Source organism: Lipophrys pholis (assembly GCF_963383615.2).
Source record: "Lipophrys pholis genome assembly, chromosome: 8".
Lineage (NCBI taxonomy): Eukaryota > Metazoa > Chordata > Actinopteri > Blenniiformes > Blenniidae > Lipophrys > Lipophrys pholis.
Window position 1 is genome coordinate 1,964,307 of NC_137630.1, and position 26,945 is coordinate 1,991,251.

The 26,945-nt window shown below is 49.7% G+C and overlaps 1 protein-coding gene across 1 annotated transcript; it reads left to right on the forward strand.

Annotated features, from left to right (window-relative positions):
* Positions 1-10,825: 10,825 nt before the first annotated feature.
* Positions 10,826-24,110, forward strand: tbc1d25 (TBC1 domain family, member 25). Its single transcript, XM_080469055.1, has 7 exons — positions 10,826-11,009; positions 13,726-13,835; positions 13,910-14,064; positions 18,680-18,807; positions 18,900-19,088; positions 19,173-19,448; positions 20,586-24,110. Exons 1-7 carry the CDS (start codon positions 10,965-10,967, stop codon positions 22,119-22,121), a joined length of 2,439 nt encoding a protein of 812 aa, XP_080325181.1. The 5' UTR covers positions 10,826-10,964; the 3' UTR covers positions 22,122-24,110.
* The last annotated feature ends 2,835 nt before the right edge of the window (positions 24,111-26,945 follow it).

Genomic DNA, 26,945 nt, shown 5'->3' on the forward strand with positions numbered 1-26,945 from the left:
GTAGTTTTCTGCTGAATTCGTCTTGTTAAAGAACTTCAGCAAATGAGAAAGATAGAACTACATCTCCCAGCATGCACCACAAGCAATGGTCTCATGACCGGAAAAAGGTTGACGATAACTGAGGGCTGATACCTGATTGGCTGAAAATGAAGGCCTTTGATTGGCTGGTTTTCTGCTCAAACTTTCTCTCTTTCTCTCTTTCTTTCTGTCTTTCTTTTTTTCTTTCTTTCTTTCCTTCTTTCTTTCTTTCTGTCACGTGTGGGCGTGTGTTTGAGAGAGAGCGGAGTTGAGAGCGATTTATTACTGAAAACAAACGTGTTTGCTTGTTTGTGTTTGTGTTTTTCCGACTGTGTGTTTTTGTATGATCCTTTTATGTGTTGTTAGTGTAGCTTAAACCTAGTTTGGTGATGTTTTTTGTGTGTTTCTCCGTGTCTTGTGGCCGGGATGGCGTCCTCTGAGACATCTCCAGTGTCTCTGAGACATGGAGTCCGGTTGGTGCCTCAGCCCAGCTCCACCGTGGAGCAGGTGCTGCAGGTGGTTGGGGAGAAGGTCGGATGCGAGAGCATCACCTACGCCTCCCGCATGAATAAGGCAGTGGTGGTCTTTTAAGGACCCACAGTTTGTGGCGGCTCTAATTGAAAGCGGAGTTGTGATCAACGATGAGTTCATCCAGGTGTCCCCACTGGCTGGACCGTCCACGCGGATCACCGTGTCCGGAGTTCCTCCGTTCGTTTGGAACGAGGCTCTGGAGCGAGACCTGAGGAGGTTCGGTGAGTTTGCAGGTGGTTTCCGTACTGTTGGTCTGGGCTGCAAGGACCCAAAACTGAAACATGTCCAGTCTCTGTGGAGGCAGGTCTTCATGTTTCTGGACTCTCCGACTCAGACACTGGATGTGTCTTTCCATGTGAAGCATGAGGAGGGTGTGTATATGATGTATGCAAACTCTTCTGAGTGTGGAGAGCTGGGCCATAAAATGATTGCTTGTCCGCGGCGGCAAAACGCTGTGAGAAACGGCAGCACTGACAGCGGAGAGCCGAGCGCTGAGGCCGCAGGTGCATGGGGTCCTCGGGGTTCTGCTGCTACTGACTCTGGTGTTTCTGAAGCTGGGTCGGTGCTGAAGGAGAGAAGGGCAGAGGTAGTGGAGGAGGTAGAGGTGGTGAGGGAAGAGGATGACAATGAAACTGAAAGTGTGGAAAAAATGAAGTACTAGGAAAAGCTGAGGCTGGTACTGATGACCAGGTGACTGAGGACCAGGTGACTGAGGACCAGGTGACTGAGGACCAGGTGACTGATGAACAGGTGAGGACTGATATGGAGCAGTGTGTGGAGGTGGAGGAGGCAGTGTAGACCCTGAGTGGTCAGACAGCAGAGCAGCAGGCTCCAGAGGCTGGAGAGGTGGTGCAGAGCGTCTGTATCAAGAGGTGCTGCAGAGCGTCTGTACCAAGAGGTGGTGCAGAGCGTCTGTACCAAGAGGTGCTGCAGAGCGTCTGTACCAAGAGGTGGTGCAGAGCGTCTGTACCAAGAGGTGGTGCAGAGCGTCTGTACCAAGAGGTGGTGCAGAGCGTCTGTACCAAGAGGTGGTGCAGAGCGTCTGGCTCTCTTTGAAAAAATGAAGGAAAACATTAGTCATGGTGAAACTGTAGTGACGGAGGAGACTGGAACTGTTGTCCAGGTGATGGTGTGGGCAGGACAGGAGCAGAACCCCACCCTCAGTCCTCCCGTTTCCTCTCTCAGATGGTGACGGAGGCTGACCTGGTGGATGTGTGGAGGAATAAGCACTCCTCTGATGTACAGTTCACATGGGTCAAAGTGGTGGATGGTTAGATCAGCGCAGCCAGGCTGGATAGAGTTTATATGTCTGTCTCTTTTGTCCCTCGTGTTGTAAACGTCCACATTGTCCCTGCTGGTTTTAAGATCACCACTTCGTCTTAGCAGAGCTGTTTTTATCCGGCAATAGAAAATCAGGCTCTTTTTGGCATTTTAATGTTAAACTTTTAAATGATTTTAATATTTGTGAGAATTTTAACTGGCGGCCTGGTTTCGCGGGGTTTGACCGCGGCCTGGTTTCGCGGTGCTCCGCGGGGTTTGACCGCGGCCTGGTTTCGAGGTGCTCCGCGGGGTTTGACCGCGGCCTGGTTTCGCGGGGTTTGACCGCGGGGTTTGACCGCGGCCTGGTTTCGCGGGGTTTGACCGCGGCCTGGTTTCGCGGGGTTTGACCGCGGCCTGGTTTCGCGGGGTTTGACCGCGGCCTGGTTTCGCAGTGCTCCGCGGGGTTTGACCGCGGCCTGGTTTCGAGGTGCTCCGCGGGGTTTGACCGCGGCCTGGTTTCGAGGTGCTCCGCGGGGTTTGACGGCGGGGTTTGACCGCGGCCTGGTTTCGCGGGGTTTGACGGCGGGGTTTGACGGCGGCCTGGTTCCGCGGGGTTTGACCGCGGCCTGGTTTCGCGGTGCTCCGCGGGGTTTGACCGCGGGGTTGACCGCGGGGTTGACCGCGGGGTTGACCGCGGCCTGGTTTCGCGGTGCTCCGCGGGGTTTGACCGCGGCCTGGTTTCGAGGTGCTCCGCGGGGTTTGACGGCGGGGTTTGACCGCGGCCTGGTTTCGCGGGGTTTGACGGCGGGGTTTGACCGCGGCCTGGTTTCGCGGGGTTTGACGGCGGGGTTTGACCGCGGCCTGGTTCCGCGGGGTTTGACCGCGGGGTTTGACCGCGGCCTGGTTTCGCGGGGTTTGACCGCGGGGTTTGACCGCGGCCTGGTTTCGCGGGGTTTGACCGCGGCCTGGTTTCGCGGGGTTTGACCGCGGCCTGGTTTCGCGGTGCTCCGCGGGGTTTGACCGCGGCCTGGTTTCGAGGTGCTCCGCGGGGTTTGACGGCGGGGTTTGACCGCGGCCTGGTTTCGCGGGGTTTGACGGCGGGGTTTGACGGCAGGGTTTGACGGCGGCCTGGTTCCGCGGGGTTTGACCGCGGCCTGGTTTCGAGGTGCTCCGCGGGGTTTGACGGCGGGGTTTGACCGCGGCCTGGTTTCGCGGGGTTTGACGGCGGGGTTTGACGGCGGGGTTTGACGGCGGCCTGGTTCCGCGGGGTTTGACCGCGGCCTGGTTTCGCGGTGCTCCGCGGGGTTTGACCGCGGGGTTGACCGCGGGGTTGACCGCGGCCTGGTTTCGCGGTGCTCCGCGGGGTTTGACCGCGGCCTGGTTTCGAGGTGCTCCGCGGGGTTTGACGGCGGGGTTTGACCGCGGCCTGGTTTCGCGGGGTTTGACGGCGGGGTTTGACCGCGGCCTGGTTCCGCGGGGTTTGACCGCGGCCTGGTTTCGCGGTGCTCCGCGGGGTTTGACCGCGGCCTGGTTTCGCGGTGCTCCGCGGGGTTTGACCGCGGCCTGGTTTCGCGGTGCTCCGCGGGGCCCAGCCGACTGGCCGGGTTCGCTGGGTTCACTACAGCTGGATTATCTTTCAGTTCTCCTTACACTGTTTATGCATCTTTTTGTCTTAAAAAATGTTTTTTCCAAATAGGCATATGTGTATTGTACATGCAGTATTCTTATATTATACCTCCAATTTCAATACCTGTTTTGAAGGACATAAAAACAAAAAGAACTAAAAAACTAAATGACGACATCGACAACAATGAGACCCTCCCTTCTCGTCCACCTCCCTATCCTTTTCCTCCTATTAGCTTCTTTTTGTCTGTTTTAACCTTTTTTCCATTTACTTGTTTAGCTTCATATTTTTGTCTACCGCCTCTTTCTTTGTCTCTTCTCTCTCTCTCTCTCTCTCTCTCTCTCTCTCTCTCTCTCTCTCTCTCTCTCTCTCTCTCTCTCTCTCTCTCTCTCTCTCTCTCTCTCTCTCTCTCTCTCTCCTTCATGATTTGCGGCTCACAGCAAGGCTTATAGTATTGTATTAACCCTGGTGTTATATTGTCTTAATGTCCTCATAGGACAGATAAAGCCAGTATTCAATGTTTAAACCAAGAGAATCCAGAATGAATTTGGACACTAATTAAAAAACTTTCTTCCAGTCTGATGGAGATGTTTTGCGAGAGTGCATCATATCATAAAGGGAGTCTGTACCTACATGGGTGAAGATCCAGAAAACCTTGTACGGGTATATGTGGTATGTACACAAGTCAATACTGTTTTCCTGTCCTTCCGCTCCTCTTTTGTTCTCCTACTTGATAACTTAGGCTGAAGTGATTCAGTGACGTTGGTCATTACATTGGCTTACGACCAAATTTGATATATATATATTCTGTTTTTAATAGGTCTCATACACCTACTTATTGACCTACCCTTGTTTTGTATAGAGCATGGATGAAGGCGCCACAAACGAGGCCATTGAAGACACAACTCTTAAAGAGCATGCTCCCACTGATGAACCACAGGACATTGGAATTGTCCTGGAGGGCATCAAGGTGCTGCAAGGCCTTGACAATCTCGCTCTAGCTGTGGCTACGCTGTTCGGACTGATGGATGCCCTGAACCTCAACCACCCTGCTGACCTCCGCTACACCTCTGAGGCAATCCAAAAGATTGTTATGGAAATGGTTGTAGGGTCAGAGCACTCGCTCTCAGGCTGTTTCAGTGACGGATCGATGCTGCACCTTCAGCAACAACATGGCGTCTTTGGTATTGCTGTGCCATTTTCATCACATTTCCTTTCTTTTTTTAAATGAAAGACATTTTTCTCATTTCTATATTGTTAAGATTGTATAATTTTCTTTTGATACTATGAAAACTGTTTTCTCATTGTTCAGATTTGATATGTTCCTGTTGATACTGTAAAGACATTTTTCTCATTGATATCCTGTTTGTTTGTTCAGACTATATCTTCCTACTGTCAGGTATTTCTCATAGAATCACTTAAAGCCCATTTTGGGGGGAAAATGATCTATAAATAGTTCAATACAACAACTTGCTGCTGATCTCTGACTCGTGTTTTTGTAAATGCAAATCAACATTTATGATTTTGAATTTGCGCAGATTTTAAACACTGATTTACAGAACATTTAGACAGTTAACAAATCAAGTTACAATCCTAAACCTGATAAATTGTTTACAAGAGACATAATAGAGTTGCATTAAAGCAACATAATTCTGTTGAATAATAACATTAAGAAATCAATTTAGAGTTACTTAAATCTGGTACATGATCAAATCCCTTTGATGTTAAACAATAGATTGGTAATACATCAACTGTAAAATGTGTTGAATCAAAATGATTATTTTAATCATTCTAATGTGAATTAAACGTTATGGTTTGACAAGCAATAATCACATAAAGGGAAAATGTTGTGTTGGATGGAAATGATATGATTGTGTGGGACCGATGTACACAAAAGTTATTTGATTAAGTAAAATCAAATAACTTTTTTTTTCAGTGGGTGTGGTTAAGGTGGAGGAGCTGAGCTGTCCGGTAGCTGTCCCTAGAGGCATCCGGCAGGGTTGTCCCATTCAGCAGGAGGAACCAGGTTTCAGCCGGTGGAACCTGGTTTCAGTAGGAGGAACCAGGTTTCAGCAGGAGGAACCAGGTTTCAGCCGGTGGAACCAGGTTTCAGCCGGTGGAACCTGGTTTCAGTAGGAGGAACCAGGTTTCAGCAGGAGGAACCATGTTTCAGTAGGAGGAACCAGGTTTCAGCAGGAGGAACCATGTTTCAGTAGGAGGAACCAGGTTTCAGCAGGAGGAACCAGGTTTCAGCAGGAGGAACCAGGTTTCAGCCGGTGGAACCAGGTTTCAGCAGGAGGACCAGGTTTCAGTAGGAGGAACCAGGTTTCAGCAGGAGGAACCATGTTTCAGCAGGAGGAACCATGTTTCAGCAGGAGGAACCAGGTTTCATCGGGAGGAACCATGTTTCAGCAGGAGAAACCAGGTTTCAGCAGGAGGAACCAGGTTTCAGCCGGTGGAACCAGGTTTCAGTAGGAGGAACCAGGTTTCAGCAGGAGGAACCAGGTTTCATCGGGAGGAACCATGTTTCAGCAGGAGAAACCAGGTTTCAGCAGGAGGAACCAGGTTTCAGCAGGAGGAACCAGGTTTATGCCGGTGGAACCAGGTTTCAGCGGGAGGAACCATGTTTCAGCAGGAGGAACCAGGTTTCAGCAGGAGGAACCAGGTTTCAGTAGGAGGAACCAGGTTTCAGCAGGAGGAACCAGCAGGAGGAACCAGGTTTCAGCCGGTGGAACCAGGTTTCAGCCGGTGGAACCAGGTTTCAGCCGGTGGAACCAGGTTTCAGCCGGTGGAACCAGGTTTCAGCAGGAGGAACCAGGTTTCAGTAGGAGGAACCAGGTTTCAGTAGGAGGAACCAGGTTTCAGCAGGAGGAACCAGGTTTACGCCGGTGGAACCAGGTTTCAGCAGGAGGAACCAGGTTTCAGTAGGAGGAACCAGGTTTCAGCAGGAGGAACCAGCAGGAGGAACCAGGTTTCAGCAGGAGGAACCAGGTTTCAGCAGGAGGAACCAGGTTTCAGTAGGAGGAACCAGGTTTCAGCAGGAGGAACCAGCAGGAGGAACCAGGTTTCAGCAGGAGGAACCAGGTTTCAGCAGGAGGTACCAGCAGGAGGAACCAGGTTTCAGCAGGAGGAACCAGCAGGAGGAACCAGGTTTCAGCCGGTGGAACCAGGTTTCAGCCGGTGGAACCAGGTTTCAGCCGGTGGAACCAGGTTTCAGCAGGAGGAACCAGGTTTCAGGTGACGGTTTTCCTGATCCTCTGCATGTTTGTAAAGGTCTGCTCACAGCTGGCCTGAGAGTGGAACCCGGTTCTAATAAAGTGGTTTTATTGGTTGAGGGGAACCAGGCAGGTCCTGTGCTCCGTGCTGAGGGGAACTGTCTGACTGTGGGACCAGTTTGTGGTTCCACACTGTGTGTTTGTCTCCATATTGTTGTTCTCTTTTGTGAGGAGGAGAATAAACATGTCATTTAATGATTTTTGTGTTTTTTGAATAAAGGGTTTCTCAAGTCTTTCTTTCTTTCTTTTGTTCTTTCTGTCTTTATTTATTCATTTATTTATTTAAACAAAATCTGAAGAAAGAAGGTCTCTGAATAAATATACAGAACCACAAACAGTTCCTCCATCTTCTATCTGCGTCTTTGAACTGGAATTTTACATTTTGTTAAATCTGTTTCCACATTTTCACTTCTGTTGTTGCACAGATCAACTGTGTACTGATAAATCTACTGATTTGAAATACACAAATCCCTCTAAAATCATGTTTGTTTTCTATATTTGGAACAACCTTTGATACTAACTAACTAACTAACTAACTAACTAACTAACTAACTAACTAACTAACTAACTAACTAACTAACTAACTAGCTAACCGGATACTGTGAGCATACTGCTGGTTATCTAATCTGTACATAAACTGAATAGCCAAGAAATCAGTCGTGTCGTTGATTCTCTTGTTTGATGAATTGTGGATTTGTTGTTTCTCTGAAGAGTCATTTGATGTGATTCTATTGATTATTCCAGATAAATCCATCCACCCATCTAACACCACCTATCCTCTTCAGGCTGGCGGGGCTGCTGGAGCCCATCCCAGCGTACTGTGGACGAGGGCAGGACTCACCTGGACAGGTCTCCAGTCTCTCACAGGACAAACCCAGAGACAACAACCACACTCTCACATTCACACCGAGGGGAACTTTAGTGTCCCCAGGTAACCTCACATGCATGTTGATGGTCTGTGGGAGGGAACTGGAGCCGCCGGAGGAAAGCCATGCACCTGGGGACAACATGCAAACTCCACACAGGAAGGCCCAGGGTCGGACTTGAACCCACGACCCTCTGCGCTACATACCGTACATACAGGCGGTCTCAGAGAGGAGGATCTGGTCCAAACTGAGGTCCCTCCTGAACAATGATTCTAAGGGTTAGGGTTAGGGTTAGGGTTAGGGTCAGGGTTACGGTCAGGGTTAGGGTTAGGGTTAGGGTCAGGGCTAGGGTTATGGTCAGGGTTAGGGTTAGGGTCAGGGTCAGGGTTAGGGTTAGGGTTATGGTCAGGGTTAGGGTTATGGTCAGGGTTAGGGTTAGGGTTAGGGTTATGGTCAGGGTTAGGGTTAGGGTTATGGTCAGGGTTAGGGTCAGGGTTATGGTCAGGGTTAGGGTTATGGTGAGTGTTAGGGTTAGGGTTAGGGTTAGGGTCAGGGTTAGGGTTAGGGTCAGGGTTATTGTCAGGGTTAGGGTTATGGTGAGTGTTAGGGTTAGGGTTAGGGTTAGGGTCAGGGTTATGGTCAGGGTTAGGGTTAGGGTTAGGGTCAGGGTCAGGGTTAGGGTTATGGTCAGGGTTAGGGTTAGGGTTAGGGTCAGGGTTAGGGTTATGGTCAGGGTCAGGGTTAGGGTTAGGGTTAGGGTCAGGGTCAGGGTTAGGGTTATGGTCAGTGTTAGGGTTAGGGTTAGGGTCAGGGTTAGAGTTATGGTCAGTGTTAGGGTTAGGGTTAGGGTCAGGGTTAGGGCTAGGGCTAGGGTTAGGGTTAGGGTTAGGGTCAGGGTTAGGGCTAGGGTTCGGGTTAGGGTTAGGGTCAGGGTTATGGTCAGGGTTAGGGTTATGGTGAGTGTTAGGGTTAGGGTTAGGGTTAGAGTCAGGGTTAGGGCTAGGGCTAGGGTTAGGGTTAGGGTCAGGGTCAGGGTTATGGTCAGGGTTAGGGTTAGGGTTAGGGTCAGGGTTAGGGTTAGGGTTATGGTCAGGGTTAGGGTTAGGGTTAGGGTCAGGGTTACGGTCAGGGTTAGGGTTAGGGTTAGGGTCAGGGCTAGGGTTATGGTCAGGGTTAGGGTTAGGGTCAGGGTCAGGGTTAGGGTTAGGGTTATGGTCAGGGTTAGGGTTAGGGTTATGGTCAGGGTTAGGGTTAGGGTTAGGTTCAGGGTCAGGGTTAGGGTTATGGTCAGGGTTAGGGTTAGGGTTATGGTCAGGGTTAGGGTCAGGGTTATGGTCAGGGTTAGGGTTATGGTGAGTGTTAGGGTTAGGGTTAGGGTTAGGGTCAGGGTTAGGGTTAGGGTCAGGGTTATTGTCAGGGTTAGGGTTATGGTGAGTGTTAGGGTTAGGGTTAGGGTCAGGGTTATGGTCAGGGTTAGGGTTAGGGTCAGGGTCAGGGTTAGGGTTATGGTCAGGGTTAGGGTTAGGGTTAGGGTCAGGGTTAGGGTTAGGGTTATGGTCAGGGTTAGGGTTAGGGTTAGGGTTAGGGTCAGGGTCAGGGTCAGGGCTAGGGTTATGGTCAGGGTTAGGGTTAGGGTTAGGGCCAGGGTCAGGGTTAGGGTTATGGTCAGGGTTAGGGTTAGGGTTAGGGTCAGGGCTAGGGTTAGGGTTAGGGTTAGGGTCAGGGCTAGGGTTAGGGTTAGGGTTAGGGTCAGGGTCAGGGCTAGGGTTAGGGTTAGGGTTAGGGTTAGGGTCGTACCACTACGCGGTCGCCATGTTTGTTTACAACTGGATGAGCAGGAGGGAGGGGAGATGAGCAGTAACAGGCTCTGTAGCCTCCATCAGTCTCTGCAGGAGGGATTTGCACCGTGAGGAATCTTTCCACTTTGGGAGCCGGATTAAAAACGTCATGGACACAGTGGATCAGAACACTGGTGTCGTGTAATGGACCCCACAAAAGTGAAGAAAGTTTTGTGGATACACGTGTAACCCGTGTAAACGGGGCCTAAACTGACAGCAGCATTGAAGCTGGCAGAGGCGCAGCAACGGGGTGGGCAACACAGGCAATTGCCCAGGGCCCCGAGCTGAAGGGGGCCCCGAGGGACAGCTGACATCAGTCAATTTCAATGACAAAATAATGTAACTGCTTTGAGACGCTGCAACGACAGCGCATCGAAAACCCCCCGCACGGGGCCCTTTCTGAATAGTCACTGGCTTGTTGCTCGTAGGGGGGTCCCCAACAGGCGGCAGATATCAGCGACACAACTTGAAACCCCCAGTACACCTTACAATGACACATCGGGAACCTCCCTAATGGGGCCCCACTACTACCCTGCATCAACGTGGAGTCTTGTTGTCAAACACTGAAAAATGAAGCGGACAAATCCCTCAGGTCACATGACATGAAAAGAAAAACCAAGAGGACGAAAAGAACAAACGTGACTGTGGTAAGTGAGAGTGTGTGAGCTGTGTGTTACATTATTAAAAGGTTAGTCCCAGTTAGTCCCAGTTAGTCCCAGTTAGTCCCAGTTAGTCCCAGTTACTCCCAGTTAGTCCCAGTTAGTCCCAGTTAGTCCCAGTTAGTCCCAGACACTTTGTCCTAAACTCCCAGTCCTCCACCAAGAAGCAGAAAAGTTAACGGCACATTTAGTCTGTAAAGTGAATTCAGCCATTTTCTTCTAAACACATTCATAAAGTGTGTATTTATGTTTATATTGATCATTCATATTTGACAGTGTGGTTAACAACACACTTCTCTGGTCTGACAAACTTAGAGCACATCTTTATTCTTTCTTTATTTAACAAGTCGTCCAGCGTTGCTCACACAGTTTGTCAGAAGTCTTGTGTTCATACATTCATAGCCCTTGATTTACCCAGGCTCCTGTCCAGAGCAGTTATACCCACCAGGGGGTCCCGTCCAGCGGGGGCCACCAAAGATTCATGGGGGGTCGTGAAGCCCTCTTGATAAAGGGCTCTTAAAAATAGGTGAGTCCACATTTATTTCACGTATCTCACAAAACCTCTCAGGTCACTCGTTTCTTGTAAAAGTGGCATTTTTCTAAGAACTATTTTTTTAAATGACCAAGGTGGTAAAAGTTTGGTCCCTCAGGTCAGGAAAAAGGTTGGGATTGTCTGGAGGGGTCAGCCTGGAGCCGGAGGGTGTAATGTGTCCGTCCGGCCGCTAGGGGGCGACCGCAGAACTGTAACAGAACAGACACAAGAGCAGACGAAGAAGGGACTCAAGGATCCAGCTGGAGCTCCTCATTATGTCCATCATGTCCCTGTAGGACCACCGAGGACCCGCCGACCCGCTCCGTCCCGGCCCGGCCCGGCCCGGTCCGGAGGCTCCAGCATGGCAAGCGAGGAGGAGAGGGGGGTGGTCCGGGTCAAAGTCAAGGTAGGAGCCGGATCCGGATCCGGACCGGAGAGCCGAGCTCCGGCTGCTAGCTCAGAGCTAGACACTGTGTGTGTGTGTGTGTGTGTGTGTGTGTGTGTGTGTGTGTGTGTGTGTGTGTGTGTGTGTGTGTGTGTGTGTGTGTGTGTGTGTGTGTGTGTGTGTGTGTGTGTAAACCTCTCGTTGTGCTCGTGTCTCTTCTGGTCATGTACTCGTGACGGTGTCTCGCTCTGCTCTTCTCGAACTAAATCGATTAAAATCTGCTGGAATCGCTTAGAATCTATCACAAAGAGCTCGAGCAGCCTCACTGACGAGGTGACGTCATCCGCAGCGCCAGGAAGTACGTGTGTACGTAGTGCCTGATGACGTCACGTGTTATGAAGCTGCTGAACACACACACACACACACACACACACACACAGTTGGAACTATCAATGTGGCAGCCATCTTGGATGGGTCTATTCTCCTCATACATCACTTCTGTTGATGAGTGACGTCTTTACAGTTTAAATAATCAGAACATTTCCACCTGGTTTGGTTTGTTACAAGCAGTTATGGTTAGTTATGATTCAGGATGCTGTTGTTCGTCACGGTACTAGTTATACTAGACCAGGGGTGTCAGACTCAGGTCCTGGAGGTGCAGCCCTGCATGTTCTCCACGTCTCCCCGCTTCAACACGGCTGAATGTGGTGGTGACCCATCAGGACATTCAGATGTGTTAATGAAGGGAGACATGTAAACATGCAGGGCTGCACCTCCAGGACCTGAGTCTCACACCCCTGGTCTAGGTATTCAGGTCACAACATTATCCACAGCTGTATGAAGGACATTAAGAAGTCCTGACAGAACTGTCTGCTGGTGAACAGATCAGTTTGGGTCCAATGGTTCAAACGATGGAACAGTAATTTTTTTCCCCTCATTTTTGATCAGTCTCATTTTATTGTCATCAAACCAGGCATGTTAAGAAGGATACACAGTTCCCAAGTCGTAGAGGTAAGACAAACAGAATAAACTAACACCTGTATTATCCCCAGTATTACAAGCAGCCACTGCAGCGTACAGTGATGGTTAGTGCAACAGTCCAGCAGGCCGTGTAGTTAAAGTGACTCGTGTGTTAGGTGCATTGTTCAGTGTGCCAAAGTGTTTGAGTCATCCACACTGAACTGTTTCTAAATGTACCAAATTATAAATTATAATTCTTCACACATGTACAATCTGAAATGAGCAGAACATGCATGTGATCCAGTAAATCACCCGATCAGAGGCTGGACCCACAACACCTCTTCATCTGTGACGAGCAGCAGCGTCGGAACCTCCTTCACAGGAGGAGGAAGATTCATCTGCCTGCCAGCATCCTCATCACTTTCTATCAGAGCACCATGGAAAAGGTTCTGACCATCAGCATCTGTGTGGTGGAGTGGCTCAGCTGCACACTGGAAGGACCTCCACAGCGCTGAGGACGGCCGAGAACGTCAGAGAACGTCATGACTCTCTTCCTTCCGTCAGGGACATGGAGGCTAAATGCTGTCACCAGCGAAAAGCATCGTCAGACACTGAACACACCAACATGATGGACGGTTCTCTTTGCTGGAGGAACCACGGAGATGTTCTCTCTGGCAGGAGGAACCACGGCGATGTTTTCTCTGCTGAAGGAACCACGGAGATGTTCTCTCTGCTGAAGGAATCGTGGAGATGTTCTCTCTGGCAGGAGGAACCACAGCGATGTTCTCTCTGGCTGGAGGAACCATGGAGATGTTCTCTCTGGCTGAAGGAACCACGGCGATGTTCTCTCTGCTGAAGGAATCGTGGAGATGTTCTCTCTGGCTGAAGGAATCGTGGAGATGTTCTCTCTGGCAGGAGGAACCACGGCGATGTTCTCTCTGGCTGAAGGAATCGTGGAGATGTTCTCTCTGGCTGAAGGAACCACGGCGATGTTCTCTCTGGCAGGAGGAACCACGGAGATGTTCTCTCTGCTGAAGGAATCGTGGAGATGTTCTCTCTGGCAGGAGGAACCACGGCGATGTTCTCTCTGGCTGGAGGAACGACAGAGATGTTCTCTCTGCTGAATGTTCTCTCTGCTGGAGGTTCTTGTTCATGTGTGCTCCTGTGTGTATTTTGAATGACAATAAAAGATCTACCTATCTAGATCCCATTGGCATCAAATCACCACGGAGAAGTTTGTAAAAAGCTGAACGCTGCAGCGATTGTCAAAAACGTTTCCCACGTAATAGTGAAGATAAACACGTCCAATTCAGATTCTTCATAAAAGATTTGACTAAATGTGAGTCTGCAGCACGTTGTACTTGTATTTATGGAGTTATTTATTCTGTCCTTCCACTTTACTGCTCGTTTCTCTTCATAATCAAATAGAGCTGCCGGTGGCTGGAATCAGTTCCACTCCCCGGGTCGCATCAAAAACAAGGGTCCAGATTAAAAGGTAGAATATTCTGAGATAATCTAATCTGAACCAACGTGCATACATTGGATACTTTCTCCTTGAAGTAAGCAGAGTAAGAGAGTTCTTTGGATTAATTTCAGTATATTCCAGGATTAAATGTACTGAAAAGGACCTTCTGGTGGTTTCCTGTGAACTCCAGCGACGCCATGTCTCCATAACTTGTGTGGTTTTTAAGACTCTGCTAACATCCCAGAAAAACAACAGGAAGAGTGAGACGGCGTGACGACCCTTCAGGTGTGTGTGTGTGTGTGTCTGTTCCAGAAGTGTGACGGGCTGCTTCCGGTGGAGTTCCGCTCCTTCGCTGTGGATCCTCAGATCACATCGCTGGAGGTTCTGCAGCACATCCTCATCAGAGCCTTCGACCTCACCGGGTAAGACGATCGCTACAGGAGATTCTGCAGCTCACTGCCGACGCAGAGTCAGCACTTTCCGTCTCTCCCTCCAGGAAGAGGAACTTCGGGATCAGTTACCTGTCTCGAGACCGGAGCGGAGCGGAAACCTACCTGGCTCTGGGGTCCGACTGGGATCTGGACATGGCGTTCGTTAGTGCAGCCAAACCACACCTGCAGCTGAAGATGGACATCAAGCCTTCAGAAGACAGTAAGACCAGTAGTGTGCGGTGGTGTTCCAGTCCTGGGAGATGGGAGGGAGAGGGGGGGGGACGGTGGGGCGATAGCGACTGACGAGGGTTTGGACTGTGCGAGTCTTGTGCACTACTGTCATGCATGCACGCTCGTCTGTCTGTGTGAATGACAATAACGGAGACCGAGGCGATGCGGAGATGAATGAAGGGAGCGATGTTGTGTTGGTCGAACCTGAAACCTGATGTACCTGAATGGTGGCGGCGCCACGGCTGTATAGGAAACAACACTACAATCAATAACTGCACCAAAGGACAACAGCAGCGCCAATCTAACCTAGAGGAAGTAAAAATAAACTAGCACTCACCATCACTGGCAGATCAAATCCATCCTGCCATCCTTCTTGAAGAACGGCTCTATGAGGCTGCTAAAAGCACTGCTGCTCCATGTTCTGGAGCTGTACTGAAGAGTCAACATGACCAGAGGAACAGCTTCTGGAGCTGTACTGAAGAGTCAACATGGCCAGAGGAACAGCTTCTGGAGCTGTACTGAAGAGTCAACATGGCCAGAGGAACAGCTTCTGGAGCTGTACTGAAGAGTCAACATGGCCAGCAGAACAGCTTCTGGAGCTGTACTGAAGAGTCAACATGACCAGAGGAACAGCATCTGGAGCTTTACTGAAGAGTCAACATGACCAGAGGAACAGCTTCTGGAGCTGTACTGAAGAGTCAACATGACCAGAGGAACAGCATCTGGAGCTTTACTGAAGAGTCAACATGACCAGAGGAACAGCTTCTGGAGCTGTACTGAAGAGTCAACATGACCAGCAGAACAGCTTCTGGAGCTGTACTGAAGAGTCAACATGGCCAGCGGAACAGCTTCTGGAGCTGTACTGAAGAGTCAACATGGCCAGCGGAAGAGCTTCTGGAGCTGTACTGAAGAGTCAACATGGCCAGCAGAACAGCTTCTGGAGCTGTACTGAAGAGTCAACATGACCAGCGGAACATCTTCTGGAGCTGTACTGAAGAGTCAACATGACCAGAGGAACATCTTCTGGAGCTGTACTGAAGAGTCAACATGACCAGCAGAACAGCTTCTGGAGCTGTACTGAAGAGTCAACATGACCAGCAGAACAGCTTCTGGAGCTGTACTGAAGAGTCAACATGGCCAGCAGAACAGCTTCTGGAGCTGTACTGAAGAGTCAACATGACCAGAGGAACAGCTTCTGGAGCTGTACTGAAGAGTCAACATGGCCAGCAGAACAGCTTCTGGAGCTGTACTGAAGTGTCAACATGACCAGAGGAACAGCTTCTGGAGCTGTACTGAAGAGTCAACATGACCAGCGGAACAGCTTCTGGAGCTGTACTGAAGAGTCAACATGACCAGCGGAACAGCTTCTGGAGCTGTACTGAAGAGTCAACATGTCCAGAGGAACAGCTTCTGGAGCTGTACTGAAGAGTCAACATGACCAGAGGAACAGCTTCTGGAGCTGTACTGAAGTGTCAACATGACCAGCAGAACAGCTTCTGGAGCTGTACTGAAGAGTCAACATGACTAGAGGAACAGCTTCTGGAGCTGTACTGAAGAGTCAACATGACCAGCGGAACAGCTTCTGGAGCTGTACTGAAGAGTCAACATGTCCAGAGGAACAGCTTCTGGAGCTGTACTGAAGAGTCAACATGACCAGAGGAACAGCTTCTGGAGCTGTACTGAAGTGTCAACATGACCAGCAGAACAGCTTCTGGAGCTGTACTGAAGAGTCAACATGACCAGAGGAACAGCTTCTGGAGCTGTACTGAAGAGTCAACATGACCAGCGGAACAGCTTCTGGAGCTTTAGTGAAGAGTCAACATGACCAGAGGAACAGCTTCTGGAGCTGTACTGAAGAGTCAACATGACCAGCAGAACAGCTTCTGGAGCTGTACTGAAGTGTCAACATGACCAGCGGAACAGCTTCTGGAGCTGTACTGAAGAGTCAACATGACCAGAGGAACAGCTTCTGGAGCTGTACTGAAGAGTCAACATGACTAGAGGAACAGCTTCTGGAGCTGTACTGAAGAGTCAACATGACCAGCGGAACAGCTTCTGGAGCTGTACTGAAGAGTCAACATGGCCAGCAGAACAGCTTCTGGAGCTGTACTGAAGAGTCAACATGACCAGAGGAACAGCTTCTGGAGCTGTACTGAAGAGTCAACATGACCAGCGGAACAGCTTCTGGAGCTGTACTGAAGAGTCAACATGACTAGAGGAACAGCTTCTGGAGCTGTACTGAAGAGTCAACATGACCAGCGGAACAGCTTCTGGAGCTGTACTGAAGAGTCAACATGACCAGCGGAACATCTTCTGGAGCTGTACTGAAGAGTCAACATGACCAGCGGAACAGCTTCTGGAGCTTTAGTGAAGAGTCAACATGACCAGAGGAACAGCTTCTGGAGCTGTACTGAAGAGTCAACATGACCAGAGGAACAGCTTCTGGAGCTGTACTGAAGAGTCAACATGACCAGAGGAACAGCTTCTGGAGCTGTACTGAAGAGTCACCATGACCAGCAGAACAGCTTCTGGAGCTGTACTGAAGAGTCAACATGACCAGCAGAACAGCTTCTGGAGCTGTACTGAAGAGTCAACATGACCAGAGGAACAGCTTCTGCAGCTGTACTGAAGAGTCAACATGACCAGAGGAACAGCTTCTGGAGCTGTACTGAAGAGTCAACATGACCAGAGGAACAGCTTCTGGAGCTGTACTGAAGAGTCAACATGGCCAGAGGAACAGCTTCTGGAGCTGTACTGAAGAGTCAACATGACCAGCAGAACAGCTTCTGATGCTGTACTGAAGAGTCAACATGACCAGAGGAACAGCTTCTGGAGCTGTACTGAAGAGTCAACATGACCAGAGGAACAGCTTCTGGAGCTGTACTGAAGCGTCAACATGACCAGAGGAACAGCTTCTGGAGCTGTACTGAAGAGTCAACATGACCAGCAGAACAGCTTCTGGAGCTGTACTGAAGAGTCAACATGACCAGAGGAACAGCTTCTGGAGCTGTACTGAAGAGTCAACATGACCAGCGGAACAGCTTCTGGAGCTTTAGTGAAGTGTCAACATGACCAGAGGAACAGCTTCTGGAGCTGTACTGAAGAGTCAACATGACCAGAGGAACAGCTTCTGGAGCTGTACTGAAGAGTCACCATGACCAGCAGAACAGCTTCTGGAGCTGTACTGAAGAGTCAACATGACCAGCAGAACAGCTTCTGGAGCTGTACTGAAGAGTCAACATGACCAGAGGAACAGCTTCTGGAGCTGTACTGAAGAGTCAACATGACCAGAGGAACAGCTTCTGGAGCTGTACTGAAGAGTCAACATGGCCAGCAGAACAGCTTCTGGAGCTGTACTGAAGGGTCAACATGACCAGAGGAACAGCTTCTGGAGCTGTACTGAAGAGTCAACATGTCCAGAGGAACAGCTTCTGGAGCTGTACTGAAGAGTCAACATGACCAGAGGAACAGCTTCTGGAGCTGTACTGAAGTGTCAACATGACCAGCAGAACAGCTTCTGGAGCTGTACTGAAGAGTCAACATGACCAGAGGAACAGCTTCTGGAGCTGTACTGAAGAGTCAACATGACTAGAGGAACAGCTTCTGGAGCTGTACTGAAGAGTCAACATGTCCAGAGGAACAGCTTCTGGAGCTGTACTGAAGAGTCAACATGACCAGAGGAACAGCTTCTGGAGCTGTACTGAAGAGTCAACATGACCAGCGGAACAGCTTCTGGAGCTTTAGTGAAGAGTCAACATGACCAGAGGAACAGCTTCTGGAGCTGTACTGAAGTCAAGAACACACACTCACCTGGAACACATTCCCACCTGGAACACATTCCCACCTGGAACACACACACACACACACACACACACACACACCTGGAACACATTCACACCTGGAACACACACACACACACACACACACACACACACACACACACACACACACACCTGGAACACATTCACACCTGGAACACACACACACACACACCTGGAACACACACACGCACACACACCTGGAACACACACACACACACACACACACACACACACACACCTGGAACACACACACACACACACACACAGCCATCTGTGAAAACCCCACAATATCCTGCAGGTTTGAGGTGCTCTGATTCAGGTGTTGGTTCAAATCCTCACACTTGTTCATTTCTCTGCTTCCAGCACGGTGACTTCGAGGACAAATGCTCTTTTGTTGGCTGAGATATTTGTTGTGATTCATTCAGAGTTCAAACATGGTCCCAAAACCACAGTGAATAGATGTTTAGAACAGTTCAAACTCCGTTAAATGTTCCTAGTAACATCTGCTGCTTCAGAATAAAATGCTGGAACGGTCCAGTAGTCGGAGCACAAGAGGAAGAATAAAACTCTGGAATCCTGCTAGTAGAAGTTTCACAGTTAACATCTTCTTCCTGCAGTGGAGTGAGCTGGTGTTTGTCCTCGTGGACCTCGGTCCCGTCCTTCTCTGACACAAAGAGTGAGCGTATTCCTTTGTGGGAGTAACACTCCTCACCGATGTCCTGGGAGGTGATGAGCTGATGAAGCTTCTGAAGACGCTGGTCTTTGTGGTCTCTGTGTTTGCAGGTCCCGTCATGGAGGACTGGGACATCATCAGCCCGAAGGATGTCATCGGCTCTGAGCAGCTGTTCTCGGAGAGGACCAGGACTTTGGCCTCTGCTGCTCTTCCCTTCACTCAGTCTCTCCTGACCCAGGTTGTTACCTCGGGCGGTAAATGCCTTGGTGCCCCTCCCCCTCCCGCCAGTCCCTGTGCACCGTCTCAGTGTCTGCTTGCTCCTCTGCTCAGGTGGGCCGGACCCTGTCCAGGGTGCAGCAGGCCTTCGCCTGGTCTTATGGGGAGGAGATCAAGCCTTTCAAGCCTCCGCTGAGTGACGCAGAGTTTCACAGTTACCTCAACGGACAGGGCCAGCTCACCCGCCCTGAGGAGCTCCGACTGCGGATCTACCACGGAGGTGTGGAGCCCTCACTACGCAAGGTGATGCAGCGGTTTCTTCTCCGGGTTCCGCCTCTTCTTCTCCATGAAGTTGTCGGCAGTGAGTGTGGTTCTGTTTCTGTGCAGGTGGTGTGGCGCTACCTGCTCAACGTTTACCCAGATGGCCTGAGTGGGCAGGAGAGGATGGACTACATGAAGAGGAAGACCAGGGAGTACGACCAGCTGAAGAGCGAGTGGACGACCCGGGTCAGCGGCGAGGACCTGGACTTCATCCGGGGAAACGTTCTGAAGGACGTGCTGAGGACGGACCGGGCCCACCCCTACTACGCTGGCTCCGAGGATAGCCCACACCTGACGGCCCTCACAGACCTGCTCACCACCTTCGCCATCACACACCCACAGGTGAGCTCCTTCAGGTGAGCTCCATCATGTGAGCTCCTTCAGGTGAGCTCCATCATGTGAGCTCCTTCATGTGAGCTCCATCATGTGAGCTCCTTCAGGTGAGCTCCATCATGTGAGCTCCTTCAGGTGAGCTCCATCATGTGAGCTCCTTCATGTGAGCTCCTTCATGTGAGCTCCTTCAGGTGAGCTCCTTCAGGTGAGCTCCATCATGTGAGCTCCTTCAGGTGAGCTCCTTCAGATGAGCTCCTTCAGGTGAGCTCCATCATGTGAGCTCCTTCATGTGAGCTCCATCATGTGAGCTCCTTCAGGTTAGCTCCATCATGTGAGCTCCTTCAGATGAGCTCCTTCAGGTGAGCTCCATCAGATGAGCTCCTTCAGATGAGCTCCTTCAGATGAGCTCCTTCAGGTGAGCTCCTTCAGGTGAGCTCCATCATGTGAGCTCCTTCAGATGAGCTCCTTCAGGTGAGCTCCTTCAGGTGAGCTCCTTTAGCTCCTTCAGGTGCAGAGCTCTGTGAGGCTGCAGCCATGCAAGGCGTTGTCAATTCATTGGGATCAATTGGAGGTTCAGTGTCTTGCTCAAGGACACTTTGGCATCTGGACAGGTGGAGAAGGGACTAGAACCTGGAATAGAGTCGACCACTCTACCAACCAAGCCATGCTTCTATTCAGACGCCTCCTAATGTCTAAATATGTAGTTTATTGTATTTTCACTCCAGACTGCCTTCAGAATGTTTAATTCCGACTAAAAGAGTCAAAAGGTCAAAGATTGGAATTGTTCAACAGTCAAAACTGATCAAATGGCTAAAAAAAGCAAACAGGTTTTCCACCTCCGATCAATATTCAGTCACTTGGTAGCGTGCGTGCGTGCGTGCGTGCGTGCGTGCGTGCGTGCGTGCGTGCGCGCGCGCTCCATCCAACAGTCACCGTTAAATCCAGATCAATGATTTCCAGATTTCCTCCTTCGTTCTTTGATCCTTCATTTCACAGATTGGGTTTGAATCTTCAGTCACTAAACACTGCTGAGTATTAAAGGGACGATCCTCGGACTGTTTTGAGAGCGTTTCTCTTTCTTTGAATGCACCAGACTCCCACCACGCTGAGATCTTCAGTTCCTCTGACCTTCTTCCTGTTTTGCAGATTTCGTACTGTCAGGGTATGAGTGACATCGCCTCCCCCATCCTGGCAGTGATGGACAACGAGGCGCACGCCTTCATCTGCTTCTGTGGCATCATGAAGCGCCTGGAGGGGAACTTCCGCCCTGACGGCCAACTCATGTCGGTGAAGTTCCAGCACCTGAAGCTGCTGCTGCAGTACTCGGATCCCGAGTTTTACTCCTACCTGGTGTCTCGAGGAGCCGACGACCTCTTCTTCTGCTACCGCTGGCTCCTCCTGGAGCTGAAGAGGGAGTTTGTGTTCGACGACGCTCTGAGGATGCTGGAGGTCACCTGGAGCTCTCTGCCCCCCGACCCTCCGGAGACTGAGGTGGAGCTGCTGGGACCGCCGCTGGAGGCAGACAACCCGCCGCCCCGCAGAGACGATGTCCAGACGCTGCACGGCGGCCCGGGAGACGAGAAGCAAGAGACGCAGCGGAGACGACACATGATGCGACCGTCCAGAGAAAAGGCAGGAGCAGAAAGAACACACGAAGCCCAGGCGTCCTCTGAGAAGAGACGAAGAGACAGCAACGGTCCTCCGGGGAGGCCGGAGCAGACAGATCAGCAGCGTCGTCCCTTCGAGAGACAGACCAGCTTCGGGGAGTTTAAGTATTACACTGCTCGTAATGAAGACAGCTTTGAGATGGAGACAGAGGCTCGCCTCCCGACACGCCAGTCCACGGTGGAGAGTGAGGACGACACGGAGGAGAGCACTCCTCTCATCAAAGACGCTGACGGCCTGTCCTCACCTCCTCTCTTCCCCACCTGGAAAACAGGCTCCTCCCCCACCTCCTCGGCGTCTCCCTCCAGCTGGCCAGGCGCCTCTCCGGACTCTCCTCCGAAGTCTCCGAGTGACGCCGACGCGGGCGAGGCCCTACCCAAGACTGTGGCCAAAGCCCTGGCGTCCTCCGCCCAGGTGCTCGGCTTCACCGGGATCATCTCGCCCACCGCCGCCGTCGTCAAGACCTCCACTGCGTCTCCCTCGCACGCCCAGACCCGCTCCCTGCTGTCCTCCCCCATCCTGAGCTTCGGACGCGGCCCCTCGCCGTCCGGCGGCAGGCCGTCCCCCAACAACCCCCCCTCGCCCGAGCCCCCCGCCGTCAAGCCATGCTCGCTGCCGCCGCCCCAGGAGTTCGGGAAGGGGAACCCCTTCATGCTGTTCCTGTGCCTGTCCATCCTGCTGGAGCACCGAGACCACATCATCAAGAACGGCCTGGACTACAACGAGCTGGCCATGCACTTCGACCGCCTGGTGCGGCGCCACAACCTGAGCCGGGTGCTGCAGCGGGCCAAGGCGCTGTTCGCAGACTACCTGCAGAGCGAGGTGTGGGACTCCGAGGAGGGGGACGAGGTGAGCTCCGACTCCCCAACCACCTCCACCGCCGCGCTACCTGCAGCCGTCATGCCCCTCTACAGCCCGTTGGCGTCGCCCCAGGCCTCGTCCCCCAACTCCACCTACAACCTGGCCACCACCGTCCCCTCCCCCAGCGCTCACATGGCCGCCTCCCCCTCGTCCTGATCCACTGACCTTCACGTCTCCGCCCCCGCCTGGAGAGGTTCCTCTGTGATGCATGTTTGACCTCATCAGACTGTGGCTCTCTGCTGAAACCTCCCCCAGGTTCTCCGTGGTGCATCAAGCCTGACTTTTTATTTGGTCTTGTCTTGGTTTCTGTCCTATCCTCAGAAGTGTCTTAACTGAAGCCCGGGGTCACCTGAGGGTCCGAGGACTTTTTAGCCAAACGTTGAAGCTGTGTCTTTACTTTAGCTCATCCAAAGTGCTTTGCTTGTGGCCTGGTGCGAGTCAGAGCAGAATAATGTCTTCAGCTGCGCCACCAAAACTCACTTCTGTGTCTTTTCTTTCTCTGTGCCGTGAGGCAGAACGAGGTTCACCTCCCTGACAACAAAACAACCACATGCCAATCAAAATCCGTCCAATTCCAACCGAAGCTCTGCAACAAGCTGTCCAGGATTCTTTTATTTGGGGAAGAATGAAAAAGTTTCTGAAGGTCACGTGTCCCACATCATCTGAAAGCGTCTCTGTCTTCAGGGAGACTGTCCACAGCCTGCAGCTGCTTTACATCATGTTTTGTGGCTCCAGATGAATTTGATTAGTTAAAGTGTCAAAAGGGTTCCTGGTGGATTCTGGAGGTTGTTTGTTCTTCAGTGAGGCGTAAAGGTTCCTTTAAACTTTGCATTTTCATTCCCAGCAGAGTGTTTGAAAGTTTGACTCCAGGGTTCTCTATCGGAGAACGTTCAAGCTCAGAGCAGCTTCTGGCTGGAGTCAGAGCCTCCTGACCTCCTGACCTCCTGACCATCGTTCAGAGCTCACATGATGCTGCTGCTGGCTGGAAATGTTGGGATGTGAAATCTAAATGAGAAGGAGCTCCTCCGGCGTCAGCTTTAGAAATCCACTCCTGTGCATTAACATCATGTCGTGGCTTCAGCAGTTCTTCACCGCTTCTGTCCAGGCGTGTCTCCACATCTGGACAGTGTCTGTTTCACTGCAGTGACAAGAAGAATCTGCTGGATTCAAACCACAAAACTTCACTGTTTCATTTTGGACGTTGCTTCTAGACTCCATCACAGTGTTTAATCTTCAGTTTCAGCCTGTTTCAGTTGGTTTCAGTCCGTTTCAGCCTGTTTCAGTCCGTTTCACTCTGTTTCAGGATCTTTCACTTTTTCCGTCTTTGTCCGTTTCAGTCCGTTTCGGTCCGTTTCAGTTCGTTTCACTGTCATCAGTGTTGCACAATATCAAGTTTGCTGAAGTGCCTCGATTCACCACTTCATCCCTGCTGCACATAAAACACTTCAAATCCTCAATGAGCTTCATTAAAACTCGTCCTGAAGGCTGGAACACAGGGTGGTCAAACATTCAGAACCAGATCAGAACCCGACCCGGCCCAGAGAGGACTTTACAAACCGCCCCGGTGTGAGGAGAAACACGGCCCTGAGATGTCTGGTCACATTTGGAGCATAAAGTCATTTTTGGACTTTTGATGGAACAAATCAAAAGGAGCTTTAAATCGAGGACACGTCTGTTTTCTGGTGAACTTTAACCTTTTTGCACTAAAACAAAGGAAACGGTTCATTTCACTGCTCAACATCTAATAGCAGTAAAATCTCAACATCAAACGTTGGTTTTTAGTGCAAAGAAATGTGAAGCAGTTATTTTCTGAGGTGTTTCAGCGGTGATTCTCTTCATACTTCATTTGAACTCGTTACGAACTCGGCCTGGCGGCAGGACGTCGTGCTGACCTTCCCTGAACGCTGGGGACAACGTGGGACATGACGTTGGTCCTCTGGCGGCTGTCCGGCCGGCCGCTCTGCTCTGGAGGAGGAGGACATCTGATTCTGACTCTATCAATCTATTCCTGAGCGTCGGTAAAGCAACCGAGCTGGAAACGTGTACATTTGTAAAAACATTGTTAAATTATATACATGCTGAAAGTCAAGCTTTTTAATCCTGTTATTGATTCAATATCGGACACAAATAAAAGATGAGTACTGGTTGTCCAGGCTGCGTTTTGTTTTCATCACTGGAAATGTTGAAAGTTCAGAGAACTTCAGATCAGACCTGAAACTGTGACGTCTCTTTACTAGAGCTGTCAATCGATTAAAATAATTTACTAATTAATTGCACAATTTTCTGTCATTAATTGTGATTAATCACATTGTTTATATTCAGGGAAAACCACAGAATTAATGTCGACTCAGCACACAGAGACTATATTTAAATTCAAAGACTAATTTTATGATGTTCTTTTAGCTTTGGGTTAAACTTTCTCTCCAAGATCAACAAAATAATAAAAACATAATTAATTAATAAGCATCTAACATCAGTCTGGGTTTTGTTAGAGTGCAGCTCCACCACTTTGAGAATTTTAATATTTCTACAAACAAAGTTGTATTTTATTACATGAACAAAGTGGAAATAATATACTGTAATATACAGAAGATGGAAAGAGAAGGAATCAATATTTTACCAGTATTTCCTCCAGCTTTAGCAGTTTGGAGGCTCCCGGTCAGCCAACATGGCAACCTGCTGTTTAGCTGCAGAATTACTTCTGTGGTTGTTAAATTCGGCTTTTCAAAGTAAAACCAATGACTTTTACTTTCTCAATCAGCCACCAGGAAACTTTTTACAGTGAAACTTTCTGCTTTAATATTATTCCACTGGGTACTGTGCTGCTCTGGAGTCACAGTGCTGCTCTGGAGTCACAGTGCTGCTGCTCTGGTATGGGAGGAAGAAATAAAAAACAAGTAAACAAAACTGACTTAATTATGTTTTTTTTTTAAACAAGTTTAATGTTTCAAATCAATTAAATTAATGGTTATTTTTGACAGCTCTACTTTTTACAGGTTTATCTGCAAGTTACTGCTGGAACTGAACCGTTTGTACTCACATCAGGCACACACACACTACACTCATGGACACACACTGTCCTGGACAGAAACTGTCCTGGACACACACACACTGTCCTGGACACACACTGTCATGGACACACACACTGTCCTGGACACACACACACTGTCCTGGACACACAGACACTGTCCTGGACGCACACACTGTCCTGGACACACACACTGTCCTGGACACACAGACACGGTCCTGGACACACACACTGTCCTGGACACACACACTGTCCTGGACACACAACCTGCTCATTCAGATTCTGAATGTTTCACAGTACTCGACCTCCAGTACTTTTCCTTTGGTCCATCAGAAGTTCCATACAGTCTTAATTAGTAACAAAAAGAAATAAATCACACAAACCATGTTTATTACATATTACTTTATTGTTTACTTAATAATGTATTATTTGTAAAGAACTTTATTTCCAGTCTCATTAAAAGTTCTATTGTTTCATTGTATCTGAATGTGCATCATAATGTAATAAGTTCCTCAGTAATTAGTTACTTAGTACTTTCTAATCTCAGTACTTCAATACTGTGTCTAAAATCAGATTTCAGGGCGTCACAGTCGTTAGGAAAACTTTTTATAGAGAGAATTATTTGTTGGTTTTGAAGTGAAATTTATCCCAAAGTTTGACTTTGTGGGATTAAAGATTGAAGAAGGGATTGAAGAGGGATTCAAAACGGCAACTGTCTTCAGTTTTTCTATTAAAGTAAATTCTGACGTGTTTTGTTTTGGTCTTTGACTCGACAGGAGCTTTAAGACTTTCAGGAACTTTCTGAGTTAAAAAACATCTTGATGAGCTGAGACCAGATTCTTAGGAGGATCTGGTCTCTCTGGTCTCTCTGGTCTCTCTGGTCTCTCTGGTCTCTCTGGTCTCTCTGTTTTCTCTTTTTAAACTTTTTGTTTTGTTGCTTTTGTTAACATCATGCATGAACACGAAACAGTTGAGGGCGACGTTATTAACAATTCTAAAATAATAAACTGTAATCATCAGTCAAAGCAGCAGACAGCTTACAGTGGATGACTCCGTTCAATAGAAACAGTCCTGAGGAGTTTGTGTGGAATTCCCATTGTTCCCAGTGTTCCTCTCCTTTTTCTTCCTGCTGTCGAGGTGCAAAAGTTAAAACTTCCGTCTTCCTTCGTGGTGGGTGCATCCTGCTGCTGCAGCATGTGGTTTTTACTTTTTTACTCGCAGCCAAAATGATTCTCAAAAGGTACCAGTCTCCTTTACACAAACCTCTCCCCAGTCCACTGACAGGGAAGAAAGATGCAGCACTTTACCCAAGGTTTGATATTAGTTCCTCCATCTCCTTCCACAGAGTTTTAAATGTGGCAAAGTCCAAAATATGTGAAAGCAAGTCAAGTCAAGTCAACTTTATTTATATAGACACTTTTAAACAGCTGTGGCTGAGGCCAACGTGCTTCACAAAATAAAATAAAAATGACAATAGAAGAGTAAAAACAGTGAAATACAGTAAAACAAACAATAAGATTAACAACAATAAAACCAGGCACAGAGTCTCAAACATGGTTAAAAGCCAAGGAATTAAAATGGGTCTTAAGATGAGTTATAAAAGTGGACAGTGGGGGGACTGTCTGAGTGGAGCTCATTCCACAACAGAAGAGGCTCCGCCCCCTCTGAGCTTTGGTTTGGACCTCGGTACCTCCAGAAGGAGCTGATCAGCTGACCGGAGGCACCGAGCAGGGGTGTAGAGGTGGAGCAGCTCAGAGAGGGAGGGCGGGGCAAGACCATTCAGAGATTTAAAAACAAATGAAAGAATCTTAAAATGATTTCTAAAATGACCAGGCAGCCAGTGGAGAGACGCCAGAACGGAGTTCTGAGCTCCGTCTTACCTGCTCCAGGTAGAAGGTGGGCTGCAGACTCGTTGTGGAGAGAAGCCAGTCTTCACCTTTACCTTCTGAGCT